The following is a 25,977-nucleotide window of genomic DNA, read 5'->3' as shown; positions in this document are numbered from 1 at the left end:
GAAAGGTCCCCTTTACTCCAAAGTTCAAGCCTCCATCTGAGATGGAAATTTCATCGCTCTTATTTCCTCCAAGACCTGCTCTGCCCTGTAACACCTCTTTTGGCAGCCTGGAAGTCTCTTCCTCCACTAATATGCAGTTTCCTCTTAAAGACCCATTTCCCTTCCTTAACAAATTCTTTCACTGGATCCCATGGAGATCTTTAACTGCTTTTTGATTTGCGTTTCTTTTACTGACTACCTTTTAAGATGTATGGAACACGTTAGTACCTTTATTTTCCTAACACCTATTTACACTTTGCAGACCCATGTGCCCTTTCACATTCAACCAGAATTGTTCTCTCAGAGGTCACCAGAGACTTCCTTGTCCTCGCATCCAATGTCCACTACTCATTTCTGATATTGTCTAGCTTCATTGAGATCTCTGAAGGTTTACGGACTTCTTACTGTCAATTTCTACCCTCTTCTCTTCCCCAACATCCAGCTCCTTTTTGTCCTCCTTTTCTGGGTTCTTTGTAGGTATCTTTTTGCCTTGTTCCCACAAATAAGTTCTTGAACCCATGTTCTTCTCTCTCTACTCAAATTTGTTCCCTCAGCCTCATCTCCACATAACCCTGTATAGGTACATAGAAGGCTCTGGAATTCTTCAGTCTAACACTCCCTCACATTCTAATCCTGTATCTCCAACTTCCTTCTCAAAAACTTTCAGTGCCTTCGTTGCTTTCAAAGCAACCTCGAAACCTTTTTTCAAGTTTCAAGGCCTTCCACAATCTGCCCCCAACCTTTTTTCCTCCTTATCTTCCACTTCTCTCCTACCTGATTTGTCTACTCCAACCAGACTGGTCTACATATTACCCTTTGAAAACATCTCATGAGGTGCGCCTGTGCCCTAATCACACTGTTTCTGCATGAGATCCTCTCCCTGCACCACTCCCCCACCCCCACCCCCGAGCCGAACATTCCTTGAAGGTTGGTCTCCTCCATCACCTTTTCTAGAAAGCCTGTTCCACTCTCTTTGAAATCTTACTGCACGTTGGGATTGTGTCAGTTCAAATTATATTCAATTGTAAGGGAAAGAAACCCCAAAATAGCAGTGGCTTACGTCTCTGTCACGTAAAAGAAATCTGAAGATCTGCAATCTGGAGTTGGTAGAGTAGTACACTAAGTCACTGGGGACCCAGTGTTCCTTTTATGTTTCTGAGCTGCTGCCTTCAGCACGTGGTTTCCACCTTAGTCCAAAATAGCTGCTCAAGCTCCACCCATTATGTCTACATCGCAGCTGCAGAAAGAAGGGATGGTGCGGGGGTGGTGCAAAAAGTGATGCAAGCTATCTTTTAGAGGAGTTTTCTGGAAGCTCTGCATAACATGTCCACTTACATTTCTTGGTCAGAATTTAGTCATTCAGCTATACCAAGGTTGAAGGAAGTTTGGGAAAGGAAGTCTTTATTCTGGGTAGCCGTATGCCCTAGTAAAAAAAGGTAGGGGCCCTATTATTAAATAAAGAAAGGATGGATATTAGAGTACACAACTAACAATCTATGCCATAAGTATTTATTGTTGGATTCTGCTGAATGACTTAGTATATGGTATTGTGGAAGGAGAAAGGCTTTGAAGGTATGCTGGTCTGGATTTAAATTGCATTCTGGCACTCTAATTAAACCTGGTAGATTGAGCCCAGTTGTCTATATCTTCTCTCTCCTGAAACTCCACTGAAAGGACACCAAATAAATTTAAAAGAAAAATAAAGGCATAAATCTGCAAGGAGAAAGAAAGAGGACATACCACAACTGAGAAGAGATGTCAATACATTAGTGAAAAATGGAAGGCTGACCAACAAATGGTAACTGACCTAAAAGAGTAGAAGTGAAAAGCAGGACCTACAGAGGAGAACAGCTCTGAGAAGCAAGATAATTTGCCCTGTAAGAGCTTGTTTGGAGCCCAGAGAGAAAACGTGCCATGGAAAGGGGATATGACTCTCAAAGCTTAAGTAAAACAAAGAGATTGATAGAAAGCCAGTTTATACAATGCTCGGAGCCCACAAAGTCTTCCCCCAAAGTAGCCAGTTAGTTTGCCTTCCTCTACCCCTGGAGATAGCTAGAGATTTATTCCCTGGAGAAATGAAAGAGCAGCCTCTGGACTGAGGAAAGTACAACGTGGGAAGGAGATACAGAGCTCAGAAGAGGGAATGAATTGAAATGGAACAAACCTCTGGATTGAAAACCCATAGCCCAGTCACCCAGAAGCTAAGAGTTCATAGATCATATACACAGGGATGTCAGATTTAGCAAACAGAAATATAAGAAGCCCAGTTAAATTTGAATTTCATATAAACAATGAATAATTTTTAGGATAAATTTGTCCCATGTAATGTGGGTGTGGGATGCATACATACAACTCATGCTCAGTCTTTCAATGCCTTACTATTATATTCAAACTGATATGGGGGATCACAGGAAATTTTGTGAAGGCCTCCCATATGAAATACAGAAGCCAAAGAAAATAGGAAAAAATGATATTCAGAGCAAACAGGGAGAAGAAGAAAACAAAACCCAAAAACCCAATACCCTTAGACAGCTAAGATATTACATCCATGAAACAAGAACAGGATGCTTTAAAAAATAATAGGAGTGACCATAGAAGAAGAAAAATCTCTTGAAATTAAGATTACTACAGCAAAAATAAAACCGGAAATGAAAGCAGAGGAAATACACTCAAAGAACAAAAGGCAGCAATATGGAAAACACTGTTTTGGGGGGGTTTTGTTTCTTTTTTAAGATTTTATGTATTTTTTTTAAATTTTTATTTATTTATTTTTTTCAGCATAACAGTATTTATTGTTTTTTGACAGAGAGAGACACAGCGAGAGAGGGAACACAAGTAGGGGGAGTAGGAGAGGGAAAAACAGGCCTTCCACTGACCAGGGAGCCTGATGCAGGGCTCTGTCCCAGGACCCTGAGATCAGGGCCTGAGCCCAAGGCAGACGTTTAATGACTAAGCCACCCAGGCACCCCAAGGAAAACATTGTTTTGTTTAACGACTAAGCCACCCAGACACCCCAAGGAAAACATTGTTTTGTTTCATTATGTGCTTTTCAGTACTGTTTGATTTGTTAACTACATGCCTGTATTACCTTGATAAATATATTAATTAATTTTTCATATATTTTTAAAAACAAAAATTCCAGCTCTGTCACCACCTGTCTGTGTGCCGTCAGACAAATTAGTCTCCTCTCTGAGCCTCTTTTCTTCATTGTAAAATGGAGATAACAATACCTATGTCATCTGTCTTTTGCGTCTTATAAATGCCTGGCAACACCTGCAATCTCATTGCTTTATAGCCCATTTATTTGGGGTATTTTGTGACCCTCATGATTAACTTACCTATCCCAATCTTCCATTTTTTTCTGGAATGATATTCCTTGATTTGGGATTCATGGAGGCCTATATCCCTTCAATGTTTTTACTTCCTGTCTCTGACACTTGCAGGATTTTGTGTTACTTTTTCTCAAAGTCGAAGCATTTTCCCAAGCCAAGTTTCCAAGTAACTTCTAAGGAGGAAAAAAAAATTCTCCCCAGTTGGAGTCCATTTATCAAGTCCTGTTAGGGATGTGTCGAATCACAGAGTGACCGCTGGGACGCAGCCAAGGAAGTTGGTTGCAACTCCTTTTCTCATTACTCTGTTCTTATCTTAATGCTGCAGACCCTGCTGTTTGCTGACTCTCAAAGAAGCCAGCTTGTTCTCTTTTTGTCAGCGTTATTGTCTTTTGAGGTACCAAATAGCTGCTCCTTCCCTAATCTAGACCTTCAGGAGGCTGATTCACTTGCTTGTCTAAAGTTGCCTTAAAGTGTTGCCATATTTTTAGCCAAAACAATCCCTAGGGTTAATGAGGGGAACCGCAGCCACTACAAACTGTCACCCAGATGCTTTTATTCACAAATATACAATTGTGGAACTGGAAGGGATGTTACACGTGATGTAATCCAATTCATCTCCTTTATTTTGTAGATCAGGTACTGAGCTCCAGAAGGTTAAATGGTGCGGCTTCGGTCTCATAACTAATTAGTGGCTAAACTGAAACCCACACCTGCTTTCTCAGGGCTTTTTCTGCAATCAGGGTGTTCCTTCTCTCATGGAAGAATCAAGAAATAGCTGTCATTTGTATCGGGGATACATTATATGGGACATTGACCTTCCCAGATGTATATCAATCAGTTTACTTTGAAAACTAGCATTTCCCCTTTCCCAAAGCAGAACTGGAGACAAGGGCTTGCGTGCAGTTAGCATAGCTTTGGAAGTGACGTCAGAAACAGGAGGTTGGAAAGCTATTATAAGGACACATCTCCTAGCTGGTCATCACTGTGGTCAACTATGCTTGATCCTGCCGGGATTGTCTGAAAAGCCTCAATGCTGCACCTCAAAAATTACCCATTCACCTCCATTCTCCACTAGCCAAGGTTGTTCCATGGGTGTGAACTCCCAGGACTTGGGACTTCGAGGACATACACATCCAAGGGCTGGAGATTCCTCCAGCAGTCCTCACCCCACACAGGAAGTCAAAGCAGCTTCCCCACCCCTCAGCCCCCCACCAGCAGGAAGTAAGTGAGGCACCACGCAGCTTGGGCAGGAGCTCGGTGCAGCAATATCTGAAGAAAGGTGGGCCCGGAGGGTGTGGGTGGCCTGGCACAACTACTGTCTAAGGGTCTGAATTATCTCTGGTTCTTCTGCCCTGACTACTCAAATTGAAAGTCATGGGGCACCTGGGTGGATTAGTCCATTAAGCCTCTGGCTCATGATCCCAGGTCAGGGCTTGATCTCAGGGTTGTGAGTTGAAGCCCCACATTGGGCTCCACGCTAGGCATGGAGCCTACTTTAAAAAAGAAAAAAAAAAGTCCTGATACTCTTGAGGTCAACCAAAAAGAAAGCTTACTGCCTTCCTCCCCTAGGAAAGCGAAAGCACTCTAGAAAGGGCCAGTGCAGGCAAGAAGAAGCTCTTTTGCATCTTTTGGAGCATTTATGACCCATTCCACAGGAGAGATCTCCTGCCACGTGCCAAAAGAGGAAAATAAGATTCCTATAAATATGGGAACCCTTTAAAAAACAACCACAGAAACTTGTAAATTTAATTTCTAATGGCTTTGGGCATTTGGGGAGTTCTATACCACAAGTGATAGATGAAAGCAGAATTCACAGGTTTAAAAAAACAAAAATAAAACAAACAATTTTAAAAAACTTTGGTGTGAATTTCTAGGTTTCACAACCCAAGTCCAGGGTTAATTCTTTAGTCTGATTTTCCAACTCACTGAAAACATTTTCCAGTTTCTGCTCAGTGATCTTCTGAAATTGATTTCTGTGCCTGTTTCTGTGTCCCTGCAGTGAATAAGGTTTTGATAATTAAATAGTAATTTCAGCATCTTAAGCAGGACTTAGATGTACCCTATCGGTAACCAGCCATGTGACTTTGAGGGAGTCACTCACTTAATCTCTCTTTACCTTGGGTTCTTGTCAGCAGCATGGGGATAGGCATAACACCCGTAACCATCCCCTAAGGTCTTTGTGGTGGCCAAAGGAGATTACCTATTAGAAAGATTATTTGATAGTTTAAATAATTAAGATTTCAATAATCTAAATAATGTAAATTTAAATCATTTGAATTTGATAACTTTGATCACTGAAAATACCTTATAAGGAAAAAAAAAATCACTTAGTCAGAAAACTTAATAGAAATTACCCCACAAAGGATGCCGCTTGTTGGACTGTGGGTAGGCAGAGGAAGAGGTCCAAAATTATAAACATTAAAACTTCAAAGGGAAGTCACAAATGCCCTATCCTTTTGTCTGCGTGAAGTCAACAGACATGATTATTAATAAAAACAACAACTAGTATTTCCTGAGTGCTGACTTAGGAGCTTTATATACACATTATCCCATTTAATATTTAGAGCAGTCCTGTTAGCACAGGCACTATTTTGACCTCATTATACACATGACGGAAACTGATGGTCGGAGACACTTAGTAAACTGTTCACAATGTTAATTGATAAAGGTGAGATCTGAACCAGGAAGCTGGACCCCAAACTGTTTTTAATGACGGTGGCATTCTCTCTGCAGTTCTACAACTATTGGAACTGAAGCCAAGCCTGGGAACACTCAGGCATTAGGGGCAGGAGTCACTTGAGTGTGCCCATGCCTGAGGCCGGTTGCAAGCACACTAGGCAGCCAGCAGGTAGCAATTCAAATAACCTCCATCAGGAGGGCGGGGAGGTGGAGGCTCCAGGTTAGAGCTGCTCAGGAGCCTGTCTGGTGGGGCTGAGAGGGCAATCGGAGGCTCTTTGTCTACACTTGAGCTAAGCTGGGGCATCAGAAGTTGGCAATTCTTTAGCTTTAATACAGTCGACAATAGCCATTTAGCAACCATGCCCAAAGGCTGTGATCACATGCCACTCTATCTCTCATCCAGCATCCAGCAGGCGCCTTCACCATCCTAGCATTACACCAGCTTCCTGTATCACCGCCATCATGGCAGCCCTGTGAGTGCTGACCTCTCCCTCTTGGAGGCCCAAAACCTGACACACTCACTGCCTGATGTAATGAGCTCTCAAAATATTAGCTTTTTGATATTGAATTCTCGTACCAGCCTTCAAGGTAGATATTATTATCTCCATCTTAACAGATCAGGATACATGCACGGACTTAGAGAGCATAAGTAATTTCCCCAAAGTCATCGCATTGTCTGTGCTCACATCTCCATGCCACATTGCCTCAGACCACTATAAGAAACTGAGAATTATCCAACACTTCAGATTTTACACATCCATTTGGATGCTCAATGCTTTTCCAACTGGCTCTCTAAATTAATCAAATGGATCTTCAAACTGAAATTTTCCATTTCCCTTTGTGCTCTACAACATTCATCAGCAATTATGGAAAATGCCCAGTCTAATGGTATCTTTGTCTTTGTCTTTCCAAGGGGAGGCAAGCAGTAGCATTTTTCAAAAACATCTGATAATGACAGCAAAATGTACTAAATTATCTTAGATTATTAAAGGAGTTATAGTTTGATCATCCTTTTAAAATTAGATTACTGTCTAGAACAATTTATTTTTTTAAATACAACAGGAACTCAACAAATGCTTCTACTGCTATTCAGGCAGGACTAATCACTCATTCATCACTCAACAAATGTTTATTAAGAGCCCACTCTGCTTAGTATTTTCAACTTCTGCTGCTGCCGGCACTCAACTTAGCCACCATATTGGAAAGAAGAAAGATAATCAATGCAGAATAAGGTATAATGACTTACAAGTCTTAACCCATTCCTATATTTTAACAGACCTTAATGAATTAACCTGCTGAAATTATTCTATTATTAGAACAGGCCCCACGGCAGGTGGACGGAAGAAATATTTTGCCCCCTTTTGGTGTATTTCAAAGCATTTTCACATATATTCATCCCCATGTCCCCACCCACGTGATATGGCAACTGAATAAAACATGAGAAATTCATCCACTAGCATTTATTGGTGTCTTCTTTATACACTTCTCCAGGCAGTGTGCTAGTTTCTGGGAATGCACAGGCAGGTAAGACCTATCTCTTATCTCAGGGGCTCTGCACCTATGGGGATGAGAGAAAACTAGTAATTACCAGAGTCTGAGGAGCGCTATGGCCAAAGTAAATGCAGGAGGCACTAGGGCACGTGACATCTAGCAGTGCCTTGCACCATCTCTTGGTCTGGTGATTGTGCTTGGACTGAATGACTCTTAGGCCCTGTGTTGTCTAATCTTCGGCCATTCTCAACATTCAGGCATTCTAGCCTTTCTGTTTCCTGCATTTCACCATTTTATTCATATCAGCAAAAGCCCAGCTTCCAACAAGTAACTTCATTCAGGGTCTTATCAGTGCTAGTCTAAAGATAGGAGACAATTCTCTTTCAAAACTGAATATATAACTTTTTCCTTTAGTCATAATTACTAGAGTTAACATCCATGTATTAATTTTCTATTCCTCTCAGGTGCTTTGGTGCCCAAATTCCATAAATCTCTCCGGAGTCTACATTTAGCAATCAACCGCAAACCTGTGACTTGCCTGTTGAATAAGCTGTAAGAATACCAAAAGAACAGATCTCTTCCCCCTCTCCCCACAACCTCACCCCCCTCAGCACACACACACTCCTATCACTGCTACCTGACAATTCCGGGGCTGACACTGCAGACGATCACAAGGACAGGACAGTTTGTCAATTTGGCAGTAAATCCTTCCTAACGTTCATGGACTTTTAGTAGATTTGGAGCAGTGAGACGAACAGAAAGATAAAGAATGTGTGCACATATATGCATGTGTAGATATATAAATTTACCCCCCCGAATGGTTTGATTAAAAAAAACACAGAAATGGTGGTTTCTCACTTTACAAATAAAAGGTATCTTGTGCAAGATAGATTACAAACCAGAAAGATTTTTAGTGTGGTGATGGGTGACCAGTAACCAATCTTTAGAATTATTTTTGAGGGTAATTTTAGCAGTTCTGTTCAAATGATGCTTTTTTAAAGACTGCTATTTTTCTAAATGGAGCAGATGTCAGGAGAGTAGGATAAAAGCCTAATAAAAACATATCTGATTATAAATGAGATTTTCCAGTAAGTTGCTTTTCACTAGCCGAGGTATTTGCCATTGTCCTTGAAAACCAAGGTTCCCAGTGATCTGCTTGGGAAGTTAATGATACAGTTCCTCATGACGGAAGAGCTTGGATCCGGGGAGTTTTAGGTAACTTTGTAGTTTTGTAGATGTTCCTTTTAGGAGTCCTGTGTTTTTAAAAGTGCCCCTATGTCTAACAGTTTCACCTATGCTCGTGCTGTTGAGTCAATATAATCTACATAGACATACACATATAGATGCTAAAAGGAGCAGCTGTGAGGGCAAATGCATTTCTCATTATCACAGTGGCTATCCCATTGTTGCTTTGTAATGATCATCACTAAGGAGGAGCTCAGAATTACGCCCCCTGGAGCCGTGAACGACCAACTTGGCTCAGGCCATTTGCCGCTTTTGTGTGGGGCATCCCCTTCTTGATGCCGGAAACACCTGTCTGGTGCCCACCGCGGGACTTGGCATCTGGCACGCCCGTGGAGCATGTGCCTGCAAAGCCATTACATCTCATGAGGGCTGTGGGCCACTGCTGTCCATATCCTCTCAACACGCTGGGCTCTCCGGCCCAAGGATTCACGCTACTCACGGTTTACAAAGATGACCTCAGAGGCCAGAACCAGGAGGCTGGGTGCTTAGAATCTCCCCAGATAAGCCCATAACTGCCATGGGACCTGGAAAAATCACCTCACCTACCTTCATCTTGAGTTTTCTCACCTCTGAAATGAGAGAAACAGTAGATGTTTCTCAAAGGTACCATATGCCTCTAAGAGACTATAATTATAATGAAAACACAAACATAGAAAACAAACCACTCTATGACCCAGCAACAGTACGTAGGCGTGTGCCTGTGTGTGTGTGCACGCGTGTGCATGCATGGAGACAGGCAGAGAGAGAAAATGCACACAAATTCACAAGGAGACATACACAAGGATGTTCATAGCAGCATTCTATGTAATACATAATAGCAAAACAACTGGAGATAATCTAAACCTTCATCCTCAGGAAAGTGAGTAAATAAACAGTGTATAGTAATACACAGAATAACCACATAGAACTGTACATAACGCCGTGGGTGAATCTTACAAATGCTGAGCAAGAAAAGCAAGTCGTTAACGAATACATACACTACAAGGACAGCATTTATAAAGTCTCAAAATATGCAGAGCAATAGTTTGCATGAATCTCCTATAAAATTAGAAGGCTCTATACGAAGATGATTTCTACAAATTTAGGAAATGGACATCTTGTGGTGGGAGGGAGGGAGGCAGAAGCAAGAGAGCAGAGCTACTCAGGACCTCGGAAGGGTCAGTAAAGCTTTATTTCTGGGCTGGATGGTGAAGCGGTAGATGCGTTCTCTATGTGTATACCTTTTAAAACATATTGAGCATGAATAAAAAATTTGTGATGTGACCTTTGCATATCATTACTTCCAAATCCTTTTTGCAGCCTTATGAAAATGATTAAGCCCATCTCCTGATCTTTCAAGATGGTTAATTTTCAGGAACTTAAAAAAATTTAAAATGCACTTTGGTTCCAACTTTAAAGTATCTATTTGACTATTTGTGTGAGCAAGCATGTTGCCACATGTATGATATACACGGTTTCACCAGTGACTGAACTTGACAAAGCTATGGTGTTCAGAAAGTCCTGTTGCCTTCTGAGGTCATAGTCAAACCTTTGAACATGAGAATAAATATCAAGAAATAGCCATACTTTTGTCAGTGGAGAAAAAATAAAATTAGTATGTCACATTTTTCTGTGCCCTACAGATTCTTCACACCCCTTCTCTATTCACCATCCCCTAGGGACAGTGGATAACCCATTTTGTCCCAATGCAGTGGAATCTAGTTTTGTTTTAACACAAGGGGAAGCCTATAGCCAATTTTGGGTCCCGTTGATTTAAGACTTTGACACCAGCAACTCTAGGTATTAAAGTTTCCATAGTTGGGAAGTCTATCCTTAAGGTTCTATTCAGTTGCCCTATCACAGATTTGCATTTTTTAAAACATTCTTTTCTACATCGAATTAACCACCTAGGTAATATGGCTCCATTTTGCATCAGGGATATTATGTCTCATATATTGAAAATACTCTCAGCAGATATAACAATATTAGTGGAAGGGGGAGGGGGTCGGACATCAGATGGGAATGATGTTCTTAAACTTCCCACAACTTGTTTTGTTGTCCTCTTGGTCTCGTGGGAATCTAGTCTTCCAGAATCTAAGGGAGCTTTGCTTGGATAGATTTTATGTTGTTTTCTTATCACAGTCTCTCCAATGGCAACTGTGAATACTCCAGTACCATGAGAATAGAGGTGAAACCAGTGGCTGGAGAATTATTGTTAAAAATGAATAGGTTTCCGAGGTAATCATTCTCATGGATGTTGTAGACACAGGGGATCCAAGAGTGAAGAAAAGGGGCCAGGCCCTTGCCCTCATGCAGTTTGCCTTCTAGTGATTTCTTAGAATAACTCAGAGGATTGAAATGACATCAGGTGCAAATGATGACAAGGATAATGAGACAGGCAAGCTCTTTCAGAAAGACTTCCATGATGTTCCATGACCCTCCAAGTTAAGCTCAGTGCCTTCTTCTGTGCTGCCCAGGACACCCTGGGCATATCTTAGCCACTTGGGGTACCTGATATCTCTAGGTACAGACACTACGCCAAGTGCTTTGCATTTAATTCTCACAATAACAGCCATAACTGTGTGAGTTAGCAAATACGATCCCCATGTTAGAGATTTGGAAACGGAGGCTCAGAGGGTTTACGTAACTTCCCAACGTTGCACAGCACAGAGGTGACTGAGCCACTCTTCAAAGGGTTATTTCTGACTCCACAGACCATGTGGTTAAGCACTGAAATGCTGAAATCCTTATTTTCTAACCCAGAAAAAGCATTTGCCCTGAATTTACTACCGGGGAGTTTATCTTATCTCAGATCCTCATGCAGCTCAGTTCTCTGTTGAATGATAAAAGAACATTCCAAAATTGTTCCCGCTTTTTATTTGTCCTTGCCTCCCCCCTCTGACTTTCAGTGCCCATCACAAGAGCTTCACAGCCAGTAATCCTAGATGCGGGACCACATTGTTTTCTGTTTTATGGCTCGATAATCTCCTCTGCTGTAAATACATTCAGAAATGATTGTGGCTTTTTCTTGAAGCCTCAACATTTTTAAAAAAGTGATTTATTTTGATAGTGCTTTAGCCTCATGATTTCAAATATTAAGTTACTTGGTTCAGGTGATCTTATATTTTCCCATAAATGTGTTTATGTCGCCCCGCAGACTGAGAAATTTCATTCCAGATTTTTTTTCTTTCTTCCTTCATTTGATTTTGTGCAGGAGGAGGACTGAATTCTTTGAACTTGTCAGTAAAGGAGACTATGATTGGAACATCAAAAACCATCGTGATATATTTCGGTAAGAAGCAGCTCTTGTTTATGTGTTTCTTCATTATTTGAAGATTTAGCCATGGTTTTCCGACAGTGGTAAGGGCACACATGTGATTTTTTTAAAGTAACAAATCTTGGCTTACATGTAAAACATTCAGAGAGTAGTTGAATAATTAGAGAAAAGATAGATGGCTCGTCTTTTCATCTTCTAATCCATTAATATTTTTGCTCCCTCTCCATAAATTTGCCTTCAGAATTAGAAAAGGGTGTTCAAATTGGTTCAGTTTCAGCAGCTGTGACTTCCTCTTTTTCCTGGGGAAGCGGGGTGGGGGTGTATGTTGAGGGGAGAGGTAGATTTTTGAACTTTAGAAAACAGTGTTAGCCAAAATAAAGTAGAGAGTTAACTTTGGGAAGTTTTTTTAGAGACAACAGGCATTGTAGATAGAAAACCAATTGCAGCGATTTGGGTGGCAGAAATAAGGAGTCTGTTCTAGACTTTTCACCGGACTTCTTCCTAGTTGTTTAGAAAAGACAGACCACCGCACTTACGTGGCACATCTGAACACCCTGACTGGAGCCATGCCGCTGGCCAGGCTCTGTTCCTCTTTCTCTCACCCACCCCCTACCTCACCCACCCCCAGACCTTTTGCAGTCTTAGTCCTGTTCCAAAGCTGCTGAGTATTCCTGGGAAAGCTTGTGAGGCCTGGACAGACGCGCACTGTGTCTGTTCCACAGCCAGGTGACTACTAGAATCACCCAGAGCAGGACCCCTGTCGTGACCGACCCATAGCTTCGATGCAAACCTCCCCCAACCCCTGTACCCCCCAAGCCCCCACCACCACCTCCAGCTTCCAAACCCAGGGCTGCCTGCCCTCCTTCTGCCCTTCCCTCTGCCCATGACCTCTCTTTACTCTTTCTTAAGAACTTCTCACCAGAGGCCCTCTGTTTCTCCCCTCCTGCGGCAGTATTTTTCTCTGCTATCTTCTCGGGCCTTTTTCTTCTTCCTGTCCAGGGTGGGAGGGGACCCTTCCTCTCTTCAAAACTAGCCCTTCCCAGGTGTCCTAACTCTGTTCCCTCCACCTCCCCCACCCCTAAACTTACCCTACCAATTATGTTCCTTTGGCATTTTCAAAATCTGTTTTTTTCCCTTCAGGACCATTCTAGGCCTAAAAATATGCTCCTATCTCCTCAGGCAAAAAATAATTATCGCTAAAATCTGCCCTCTTCTCAAGGTCCAATCATAGTTTCCTTCTTAACCTTCAGTCCCACATTTGATTCACACTCCTCCTAACTTCTTGCAAGGCAGTGTTTCTTTTTAAATAATTTTTAGTTTCACAAGTAATTATAGGAATATATTTTTCTGTAATAAATGAAAACATGACAGATGAGCCCCCAGACCTCCCTGGGGCTTCATTCTCCATTCCCATACCGACACACAGATATACACTCTGTTATCAACTTATATCCTTCCCAACCACTTCCAAAGCATTTATATATGTATATATTCTAAGGAAAAATTCTGTTGAGTATGGACTTGTCTGTTCTAACATAAGTTACATATGTATATAGCAATCTGAACTGGCTTGTTCACTCAACCATATGCCTTGGAAGTTCTTCCGTGTCGTACCTTATCAGCTTTTCGTATCGCACAGTATTCCAAAGTACGGATTTACCACAGAGTAGCTAGCCGTTCTCTACTGAGGAATTCAGTCTGTGAAATGGGACTTCTGCTCCTTTTCAAAGTCACCAGTCACCTCCCAAGGATCAAATTCTAGGGCCCTTGTTCTCTTCCTGGATCTCATCACAGTCCCTGATTGCATTGGCCTTTCTGTCTTGAAGCTCTCCCGGGCCTTGGAGTCGGCTGAGCCTTGTGCTTCCAGATTTTCTACTCTCTTTTGACGCTTGCTTCTCCTCTTCAGCCTTCTTCAGCCCTTCCCCTCTCCACCACCCCCGAGATGTAAGGACCTCCCAGGACCTATTTTCAAGGTTCCTCTCTCGATCCTCAGCCTCCTGCTGGCTTTAACTACCACCTTTTCTCACGGGGCTCCTGCCCTGTCTCTCCAGCCTGGCCTCTCTTCTAAGCACAACTCTTAAAATGCCAGAGAGGGAGTCAAGTATCATATGGTCTCACTTATTTGTGGAGCATAACAAAGAACACGGTGGACATGGGGAGATGGAGAGGAGAGGGAGTTGAGGGAAACTGGAAGGGGAGATGAACCATAAGAGACTATGGACTCTGAAAAACAACCAGAGGGTTTTGAAGGGCCGGGGGTGGGGGGCCGTGGGGGCGGTGGGAGGTTGAGGAACCAGGTGGTGGGTAATAGGGAGGGCACCTACTGCATGGAGCACTGGGTGTGATGCCAAAACAATGAATACTGTTATGCTGTAAATAAACAAACAACAACAACAAAAAAAAATGCCAGCACTCATTCCACATCTCCTCCCAGGTGTTTTCTGCAGAGTTTTTCAAATGTTTTTTTTGACAGGGAACCCCAAATGGAAGAAAAATCTTATTTGGAAGGAGACCGTGTAAAATAGAGGTGCTCCAGGAGCTCTCTATGGCACGCCCCGGCTTTGCCTTCCCTCCCCCATTTCATGGTTAGACTCTGACCGACCACAGTGCACCGAGGGGCAGGGGGCTCCAGGGACCACCCTCTTAGAGAACTTGAAAATAGCAATAAAACCAATTAAAAGTGTGTCTGCTTTTTATCATCACCACGTGCCTGCAGTCTAAACAATGTCAACGACGAGATATGTTACCACCTCCCCCCACCCCCGCCGCCCTGAGAAAAATCTTGCGTTGGTAGAAGCCCTAAACAATTGCTGAGATTACTGTTGAGTATCAACATAATTGATATAAAGCTTCAGATGAGCACAGGATTACTTATCCTTTAGTTGGACGCGTGCGGCCCCTGTAAATTCATTGCAAGAGTGCGCGGGGCCGTCAGCCGCTGACTCGGGTGGGCGCCGAGCACACTCCTGGGGCAAGTTCCTCACGCTTCAGAGCCTTGGGCGCGGGCCCCGCGGCTAGTTGGTGTCTTTGACCCTACGGAGCGTCACATTCCTGCTTTCAGACAGTATGTCCGGAAGAAACAATGGTGGAACGGTAACGGCGAGGACGAAAAAGCACAGCTTGACTTACTTCACTTCTGTCATTTTGTGTTGCCCGTTTGGACGTCTTATAGGTGTTTATAAAAATTTAAAAACCGTGACACAGAGAGCAAAGCGCAAAGTGCGCTTTTTTGTTTGGTGAGCGCCAAATTCAGTTCATACGTGAACTATTTTACTATGAATCTGTTTTTTACATGACAGTGGGTTCATTTTCATTGCTCATTGTTTTAAAACTGGAGAACTAATCAAGAAAATAATGGCTAACACAAGATTGTTGTTGAAATGACTTAGCATATAGAGGGGAGGTGCGATAAAAGCATCAGAAACTCCGGGTGCAGCCCCTCCCCCCACCCCCGCCCCTACCAAACCCCATCCCCTCTACCACGCCACCTCCCCACCCCCACCACAGAGCTGGCTGTGCCCTCCATGCTCCTGATCATTCATTCCAGCACACACACACCCCACCCCCACACCGCAGACTGGACTAGAATTATGGGGACCTCAAGAGTAACTTCTTCCTCCCTCCTCTCTGACTCTAGAAAAGACCTTTCAGTTTTTCTAGAGGCTCGATCTAAACAATACAGAATAACACTCATTCACCCCCTTTGGTTCTTCCTTTGGAATCTCTCAGCCTTCTCCTTGTCTTTGCATTCTCCTGCCCTTCCTTGTTTTAGACCCTTATCAATTGATACTGTCCAACTGGTCTCCCTGCTTCCCTTCTCGGCTTCTCCAAACTCTTTTCCCACCCACCACCTAAACTTCTGCCTGCAAGGTCTAACATGGTCTAGCTTGGTTGAGCCCCCAACTTTAACAGACTCCCCTGTGCCAGTTGGATAAAGGTTTCAAACTCCCCCACTCCATCCTCCCACGCAGCCTTTTTCTGTCTTCCTTCTCAGTATGGACTTCCTGCTCCACTGTAGGGAAAGAGAGACCCTTCGGTCAGACTCTGTGGATTCCAGCTCCAGCTTTGATGCTCCCTCTCTGTTTAACCGCTGGCAAACTTTCTAACCTGTCTGATCAAGGAATGCAAAACACTATTTACTTTATAAAATGGAGGAAATAATAGTATCCCTACCTCATCTAGAGACTCCGTAACTTACTCTGTAGTGCTTGCTCTATTAATGGTCCCTATTAGAATGATCACTACCTGAGCACCTAGACAGATGCTCAATACACTTGTTGATTGGCTGATTAATGGTGATAGGAATTTGAGAAGTAAGCCTTGAATTATCAAGCAGAGGAAACCAAGTCTTGTCCAAGTTAATGGTACCAGTAGGCAACCTCATAGAGATTCTCTCCTGTCTGGGAGAGAGATTGCAAAGTTCAGTGCATTACCTACAGTCTTGTCTCCCTCTGATACCAGCAGAACCTGAAAGGAGAAGCACCTGAGTGTAGCAAGAGGGGGTCTGGTAGCTTTGTCTTAAACACAGAATCCTGAATCCTTACTCACTTTGGGAAAGTTACTTAATCTCTCCATGCTTCCATTTACCTCTCTGGAAAATGGGAATAACGGTCCCCTCCTCTGAGTGTTCCAAAGATTCATTTAGTTAGTAATTAGTGGGTCGGTGCTTAGTATGGCACAGGCAGAGTGCTTGTCACAAAAGCTCAAATTTGAAGAGTGCACCTCTGCATTGCTCCTTGTAGCGCTTAGCACAGGGGGGCTTGAGGGTAGATGCTGCCCAACTCCTGGAGGGAGCTGCTGAGGCCCGGGTGTCTGGCGGTGCTTTGAATGACCCATTGTTACCTGCCACGCTGCCAGGCTTCCTGGAGGGGTTTCCTGGGGAAGTTACACAAACCCCACTACCATCACGCTCTGCCATCTGGGAAGCAGACATGTTTCCGAGGCATTCGAGTCTGGCAGGGTATGCAATGTTAACACCCGACATCAGGACAGCCCCTTGACCTCTAACAACACACCCCTTTCTTCCAAAAGGAGCCGATCGAGATGTGGTCTCTTGACTCCAATCCTTCATCGCTTTTCATCACGTACTGCTGGCTTCAGTACAAAGAAAGCAAGTTTCGGACAAAGGGTGCGCCTTGTTTTTCCCACCTCCCCACCACATCAGATGATAAGCACCAGAACTATCCACGATTTAAGTTGTTCTCTGTGTTTCTATATCTGTGGTTCAGGGTGAATTCTAGTTAAACCCAGTAGAAATCTGCCCCTCAAAGGTCTGGTTCAGATCTTCCGGTGCTTTCTTAGCTGCTCGAATGAATGAAAGCTGCAGCAGAATACGTTTCTTCTTCAGAAGGCTTGTAAAACATGTTGCAGCCAGGTAATAAACTGGAGTGAAACAGTGTGGCTCTCCCAGGAAATCTCAGCTCGCAGAGCAGGTGGAAATGAAGGGGCTCCTATGGTGGCGGGCGCCTTGCCTCTTTGTTATAGGTTTCCATCCATTCCCATCAATCAGCCATAAGTTGGTGAAGATTTGTCAGCTATGTATCTGGTATTATAAGGTGATTCCCTTGCCACTAGTTAAAAATAAGACGTGTTGTCCATTAGGGATTTTTTAAAGTAGTGCTTGCTTAGCTCAGGTATAGAGCAAGCAGCGCTTTTCCTCCCTTGATCCGCCGCAGACATAACAAAAGGGAAGCCAAGCCGAGGCTGTGTGTGAGCTTTGTCCTAAGCAGTGGCCACATGATGGAGATGCTAAACATGGGGACTGTAAACAGTGCTCCCCTTGTTGAGGGAAAGACGTGTTCGAGTTGGCCTTGGTCCCATTTTATTTATTTATGTATCTAGGACGGGTTTGTTTAGGAATGCAACAAAAGATTATTCAGGCTGTTTTGTTTGGTTCTGTTTTTCAGATCAATGTTAATGACAGCCTGTGACCTTGGAGCTGTGACCAAACCGTGGGAGATCTCGAGACAGGCAAGTGGTGATTAATGGCAGGGCCTGGCAGAGGAGGGACTGGGGGCGGTGAGGTGGGGGGTGCAATATTCCCAGAGCCCCAACTCCTGGGCACTGAAGCCCTAGTCAATTTGCATCAGTATTAACATGGTGTAAAAAATAGCAGGAGGCTCGGGCCAGACATACTTTATTGCACGGTCGTTCTCTAACGTGCTTCCACTGAGTCATAATGTGCCTGATTCTCTAAGATTTTTTTAACATTCTAAATCCAGATAATGCATTGACCATGTCCTAAGGCAAGAGTTTCACAAGTGGCATTTTAAAATAGGTAATCAGATTTTAGCCCAAGGTCTGCCTTTTTCTCATCTTAAGAAAAGAGAGAGAAAAAAGAAACCAAGGAGGTCAAAAGGAAATTTTATTTTTCTTTTTAAAGACTATTTAGAGATCAGATCACTTTGGCCAAAGTGTGCAATATCCACATTTAATTTGTACCAAAAAAAAAAAATCATGCCTTTACCACCTATCCGGTTTCACTGCCAAACGTGTCAGTTTAGATCAAGAATAGTTTTCAAGCCAGTAACCACACAGTTTAAGATCCTTGATTCCTGATAGTATTTGGAGAATAATATCTTTTAATTTTATGAGGCACCTACTGTGTGGGGTCTAAAACAGTGACTTGGTATCTTAAGTCTCAACATTTTAAGGAAAATAAAATAGATTCGTATAACAATAAATAACTAATATTTATTGACTGAATGTCTAATACCCAATTATCTAATTTCAAAGCCCCTCCCCCTACCTTTGATTTAGGTAGTTACTCCAGTAGGCTGAAGAATAGCAACGCAAAGATAACAGATTCTCATTTCTGGAACCTGTAAACATTGCCTTAGAAGGAAAAGGGGTCTTTGCAGATGTGCTGAAGTTAAAGACTTCAATGACAATCGTTATCATTGTCATTATCCTGGATTATCCAGCTGGGCCCTAAATCAATGACAGGCGTCCTTAGAAGAGAGAGATACAGGGAGATTATACATTCAGAAGAGGAGAAGGGGATGTGAAGACAAGGCAGAGAGTGGAGCGATGTGGCCACAGGCAAAGGAAATGTGACAGTCACAAGGACATAGGAAGGACAGAGAACAGATTTTTCCCCTAGAGGTTCCCAAGTAAGGTTGGCCCTGGCCACACCTTGATTTCTGTCTAGTGAACTGATGTTGAGCTACTGATCTCCAGAACTAGGAGAGAATAGATTCCTGTTTTGTTTTGTTGGTGTTTGTTTTTTTTTTTTTTTAAGATTTTATCTATTATTTGACAGACAGAAAGCACAAGCAGGGGGAGCAGGAGAGTGAGAGGGAGAAGGAGACGCGCCCCCCCCCCCCCCCCCCCCGAGCAGGGAGCCCAATATGGAGTTCAATCCCAGGAACCTGGGATCATGACCTGAGCCCAAGGCAGACACTTAACCGACTGAACCACCCAGGCATCCCAGTTCCTGTTGTTTTAAGCCACCAAGTTTGTGCTCATGCCTGGCAACTCAGGGGAACTAATACAGTTCTTACCCCTGTGTCACAAACGGGAAAAGCGAATCCTAGAAAGGATAGCCGGACGTGATAAAGCTGGTGAGCAGTTGGTATTCAAATCCCAGCAGATTAGGCTCCAAAGCCTTCGTTCCTGGCAGAGCCTTACACTGTCTCACACCAGATATGTCAGTCATTTTTAAATGATGTGTGTGTGTCAGCGAAATGAGCTGTTATCCCTCAGCCTCGGGGGCTTCAAACAACGTACTGCTCATGAACGTGTGCCTCCAGGGTCAGTTGGTCTATTCCTTGTTTTGGACTGAGGCTGAAGGAGGAGTTACCATCTGGATCAGTCCAACAGAGGCCCTAGACTGCCTTGCACTGGCAAGAAATTCATTAGCCAGAACTTGTCGCAAGACTCTACTCAACCGGGAAGTATGATCCTTTTCTGTGCCCAGAATGTAGAAAGCCAGAAATAGTTAAGGAATATGTGACTACCATAGTTTGCCCTTCTAATCACCAAAAGTGTGATTCTCTCCCTTCCTGCAGGCAAAATATACTCGGCTTTTCCCAAGAGAAATGACCCAAATGTCCCACTAGTCATAGTATCAAGCTCAAAGGCCAGGATCTCTGGGAGATTCATCCCAGTCTCTACATCAGGTCTGGATTTAAAGTCCTTCACACACCCCAAACACAGCATCTGACATACACCCAAACAGTGAAATACTCATTAGAATAGTCCCAATTTGAAAAGAAAGAGATGGCCAACATTTGACAGTTAGGGGGCCGTAGTAATTCCAAAATCCCACTGGGCAGTCACTGTGAGGCTGTCCACTCTGTAGTAGTCTCTGGTTCTCTGCAAGATGCTCCCCAACCATCATAATTCATGATCACTAGAACTATCCCAAGAAATTATCCTTTTCCGTTGTCCTCCTTGGCTATATCCAAAGGTCAGGCAGTTTTCCAACCTGTTTCCCACCCAAAGAAAGTTGAGGACCCAAGGCCTGTTTTAGGTTTTAAGAAGTCACTCTCCTATGGGGGTTATGGCATCAAACTCTCTTGCCCATTTAGTCAGCTTCTTATGTCTTTGATTCTAGTCATTTCCATTTGCCAATAATCACATCCACAGTTCTATTCTAGACAGACTTCTTAGATCTGCTCTCTTTGCTTCCTTGTTTGCAAGAACAAAGAAAAATAACACATGTACTTCTTTCTTCCTCCTCCATGGCGCTATTCCTAGCAGTCAGGGCCCAACAAGTGCCAGTGAGAGAATCATGTAGTAAAATCATTTCTCTGGGCCAGTTTATACAACTGAAGGGATATCCTGTGTACCACCTAATTCATTCAGAGTCCTTAAGTATGAGTGTACTGGCCATACCTTTGATTTTTGTTTCAAGGCTGAGTTATTTGTTCACGTGCTTGCTTTAAGATTTTATTTTTAAGTAATCTCTATACCCAGCGTGGGGCTTGAACTCACAACCCCAAGATCAAGAGTCACATGCTCCACCCCCTGAGCCAGCCAAGTGCCCCACAAGGCTGAGTCTTGATCAGCCTTTGTCATTCAAAACATATCTTAATTTTTTATTTTTACAGTTTGGGATTAAAAAGCAGCTTTATCTTTCATCCCTGAAGATGAAGACTCTGAATTTGTGACTCTCTCTCTTCTTTTCATTCCTGAAGATAAACCTGCCCATCCTTTCCTGAGCTCACTTCTTATAATACTTAGCAAAACATAGTCAATAGCAATCATCACAGGCTACTAACATTCGTTCGCCATTCTCTTTCCCTAAGGCTGTAAATTCATTAGATACATTATTTGCTTTACTTCAGTGAGAACTGCATAAAATCTGTTGCTGCCGTGGAACATGGGCCATCATCCTCACAGCCTCCAACAATGTCTCCTCACTGTCTGACACCTGAACCCCACACTGATGCCACCTAGGGTCTTCTTATTTTTCTTCCTTCTTACTGTCTTTTTCTTTTAACCGCAGCACCTCATTTCCATGCTGATTGTTGTGTTAGTCAAAACTAGGGTAGGCTATGCTGCAGTGACAAGTATGTTCTCAAATCTCAGTTGCTTAACTCCAAGAAAAGTTCATTTCTTTGCTCCTGTCACAGTCCAGTTTAGATGGGGCGGTTTCCCTACAAAGTTCTCCTCCAAGAAATAGTTCTCCTCCAGCCGAGCCTCGGCTTTCATCTTAGTGTGACACATCTGAAGTTACGTAAAACAGACTCAGTGGGAAAATTCTGTACGGCTGCGTGGCTTGTTTCCACATCGCTGCCCACTCTCTGCTGCCCCGTTGTGCGATGGCTCCCTTACAGTAAAAGTTGGGGAACAGAGAAGAAGTAGGTATCTTCCAGGTACTGGGGAAAAGTGTAGTTGCGGGGGTGGCCACTGTGATTGGGATGGAAAGAAGTGGAAGAGTGGAGAGTGGGAGGAAATTTAGGGGACTGGGGAAGAACCAAGATGATTGGAAACGAGTGGAATGAGGTACGGTATGCCAGGCCGCTCAGAAACCCCAGTGGAATGCATGTCAGCAACTAAAGGAGCAGTAGCCCACTTGGGAGCAGGAAAAAGGCAGGAGAAAATCCTTAGGAGGAAAAAGAGTTTCTGCATTAGTATTTTAGACCAACCTGGGAGGCCCATTGGCCACTTGAAGGTGGTCTTCTTGGTCACTGACGTAAATAATATTTTATTTTTAGGATGTGAAGTTCTGCTGAGACCCAAAAGTTCAGGGAAATAAAACACAAAACCATGTTTTTCCAGACATTTCCATCAGAAATCTTGTGCAACTCTAAACTAGAGATCTCATTTGTGTTTGTCTCCAAATCGAGTAGGTTAAAGTGTTTTCAAAAACATACTCACTTCTATGGTTTTATGAAACATTTGAACAAAAATAATGGAAACTTCTTTTAAAAATATAGACATATTTCTAATTTCCAAGATGTTGATTTTTTTTAACATTTCCTTGCAGTGTTTTGTTTTGTTTTTTTTTTCAAACTGGTGTCTATTCCAACCCTCCTGCCTCACACATGTGGGTTTCCCCAGTGATCCCCCAAGGCCTGATTAGAATCTCAATTTCCTTCTTTAATAAAAAATTCAATCAGGAGCTACTTAATGTTCCTGATTGGGTTTTTTAAGTACAAATGAAACACTGGTACACGTTGAGCCATTAAAAAGCACAGGGAAGATAGCCAGGACCACTTTAGAAAGATCGAGGACAGGATTTTGTTTTAATTTCTTTACTTTCCAGGGGCTATGGACCTATGCAGGACTCCTACCTTGGGGTGATCTGATGTGCACATTTGCATTCTTTAGTGCAAAAGACCCACCTCAGAGCAATCTGAGGTAGTGTTCTGGGAGCTGAATAAATGAGGCCAGGCCCTTAGGGGACCATTTCTTCTTTCAGGAAGGCCGGAGACAGAGAGAGAGGTCTGGAGTGCTAATGGGAAAGGTAGTGGCAGAGACTAGAGACAGAGAAGGGAATCAGGCCCTAGAAAAACTGAGCCAGCCCCACTGGTTTTACGCTATTGAATTTTCAGAAGGTACCCATATTCCTTACTAGAAATGTTTAAAATCAAAAAAAAAAAAAAAAAGAAAGAAACAAATGTTTAAAATTTGAACTGACTAGATATTCTATTTCTTTATAAATGAGCTACATACTTGCTAGTCTCAAGGCAGGGGTTTGGGGGGAGGGTGTCAGAGAGAGATACAGAGAGACAGAGACAGAGACGGAGAGAGATGTTTTTATGGTTTGTTTTGTTTTTTAAAAGATTTTATTTATTTCATAGAGAGGGAACACAAGCAGGGGGGATGGGAGAGGAAGAAGCAGGCTTCCCACTGAGCAGAGAGCCCGAAGCAGGGCTTGATCCTGGGACCCTGGGATCATGACCTCAGCCAAAGGCAGACACTTAATGACTGAGCCACCCGGGCACCCCTGTTTTTATGCTTTATCAATGGTTATGATTTATGGTTGGCAGAATCTCTTGAGACATACAGTTAGGTAAATTATCTTGATTCTGTCCACTTGTCTGAACTGAAACCATTTTAGCCTTTTCCAGACTTAGAATATCATCTTTGTAAGAGCCTGGAATAGAGGAAAAACTAGTCTGGGGATCCAAATCTTCTTGCCATCGAGTTTTCTGGGATTTTTTTTCCTGCTCTTTCAAATTTTCTAAATCCAGCTAGTTCATCGCAGAGATTTCCTAGATGCACACTATAGTGTTGTTGAAAATACTTGTTGAACACTTACCTGCCGTATCATTATGCTTCCCATAAGTGATCATTGGAAGCACAGGGCTTGGAGAAGCTTCTCTTTAGCTTAACAGTGATCAATGAGCAACTTCAGATCATCCATGCTAATTGGTGAAAAGAGGAAAAATAGAAGTCCTTACTTTGGAAAAACCTACCCATTCAGGGTAGAACCACCAATTCCATTGTGCTTGTACCAACCGGATCCTACCATAAATGAACACTTATGTACCTAGATTAAGACAGTCTGAAGACCAGAACAACATTCTTCAAACTGCATCATGACACACTATAGAAAAACCTGGGATGAACAGTCACTCTAGCATTAGTCCTGCCCTTGGCTGATGGCTCCAGTAAGAAACAGAGGTGGCCCTGGGGTTATCTTTCTCCAGAGTGCATGCAATTAGCAGTAGGGTGAGGCAGTAAAGAGTTTGGGGGTGGCAAATGAAACTAAGCTAAGATAAAAGTATGCAACAAAGTGAAGAATCTATGTAGAAACAACCAAAAGTTAGCTAAATTATTATTACAAGTATATCATATTATAAAAACAAAAAAATATTATTAGGCATTATTTGTTTCATTTTTCTGCAGTCGGAACATTTCCTTCTTTGAAGGTGGCAACCCAGTGCCTCATCCTGAATATGCAATCTGTACTCTCTGAGATCGTCTACTAGCATGCATCTCAAAATGCCTGTACAAGTTCTTCTGATTAGAAGGAAATCAGCTTCATTGATTAAAGTCTGTAATACCTTGAAACAGAAAATGTTAATGTATTTCTTCAAAAGCTTTTTTAAATGATTTTCTGGGTTGAAGATCATCACCATACACAGAGGGCAGAAATAACTTCTGAGTCTTATGTTACATCACACATAACCATAAATTAAATATTTATATGTTTCAGGTGGCTGAACTTGTAACCAGTGAGTTCTTTGAACAAGGAGATCGGGAGAGAGCAGAGCTCAAACTCACTCCTTCAGTAAGTTCATGCTTCTAACATGACACATTTACCCTTTGGAGCGACATTTTCGAAAGTAAATCCAAATCATAACTTGAAAGTGGGAAGGACTGAAATTTGAATTTAAGGAAGCACTCCTGAAAGTTTAAAACTTTAATTAAACTTAGATCTAAACACTCTTATTCCCAGGTTTCTGATTAAGAGTGGTGAGCTACTTAACAAGTATTTCCTGAGCTCCCACAGTGGGCCAAGTAGGCATGAAGGAGGACGTGCAGAGTGACATTTGAGTAGCTCAAAGCTCAGTCCTGGCATTTCATATGCGGTCAGTAGCCACTTTGGATTAGAAATACAGACAAAGTCAAAGGCAAGCTGTTCAGCCTCGGGCAGCTAGAATGGACAGCCACAGTGATAACGGGTGTTCTGGATTTTATTTTCCAATTTCAGACATTCCAAAATCCCAAACCCAAATCATTTCAAGTCTCTTTCTTTTCTTTGTTTGCAAAATGAAAAGTTTCACTTGGGGAACTCTCAGTTCTGTTGACTGAAATGCCATGTTCAATGGAATCATCCATTCGATTATTATTTGAAAATGCTTACTTGTAGGCTCAGGATGATGGTGTTTTTACTCAAACAAGACAAAAGACATAAATGCTTCCATCTCCACCCACAATGAGGGGGTGGCCTCTTTATTCATAATGAAGGGTTAGTTAAAAACATATCACCCAACAACTCAAGGAATGACGTAAAGTGTTGGAAAGCCAGACCAGCTCAGTAGACTGAGTGCGGCTCAAGGAACGTGTCTGTTGTCAAGAATGTCTGTTTCTGAGGATTCAAGCCAACTGACTTTTGAACATTTGGAGTTATTTATAAGATCTTCAAGTTTTCAAGGAAAGGCACCAGAACTGGCTTCTAGTTAAACAATGTCACCTGCTTAAAGTCAGACCTCAGAGCCTTACAAATGTTGACTACTCCTAATCGGTTGCTTACTTATGAAAGGTCGGAAGACAACATTGGTTAGAACACTCACCCAGTATTTTAGTTTCCAAAGCGACATCTATTGATACTGTTTCCAAAACCTCCCTTTCCTCTTTTTTGGTGGTGTCACCAGATTTGGTTATAAAAATAAAGACAATAGATTGGGATACATCATTAACGTGTAAAACCTCGTACAACCCCTATTTCTCTCAGCTACGTACCTATTTTTCAAATTAAATCTTTCCTCCACTTAAAAAGAACTGTTTCACAGGCATCCTCTGAAGGGTTTATAA

At 42.6% G+C, this 25,977-nt stretch overlaps 1 protein-coding gene across 1 annotated transcript in view; it reads left to right on the top strand.

Annotated features, from left to right (window-relative positions):
- Positions 1-25,977, top strand: part of PDE11A (phosphodiesterase 11A) — a 380,104-nt gene that overhangs the window by 318,662 nt on the left and 35,465 nt on the right. Inside the window, exons 16-18 of the mRNA XM_046018850.1 lie at positions 11,980-12,057; positions 17,949-18,012; positions 24,656-24,730. Of these exons, the coding sequence (XP_045874806.1) occupies positions 11,980-12,057; positions 17,949-18,012; positions 24,656-24,730 (217 nt within the window). The remainder of the gene's footprint in view (positions 1-11,979; positions 12,058-17,948; positions 18,013-24,655; positions 24,731-25,977) is intronic.

Source organism: Meles meles, chromosome 9 (assembly GCF_922984935.1).
Source record: "Meles meles chromosome 9, mMelMel3.1 paternal haplotype, whole genome shotgun sequence".
Taxonomy (NCBI): Eukaryota; Metazoa; Chordata; class Mammalia; order Carnivora; family Mustelidae; genus Meles; species Meles meles.
This window is presented reverse-complemented; position numbering and strand designations above follow the sequence as displayed.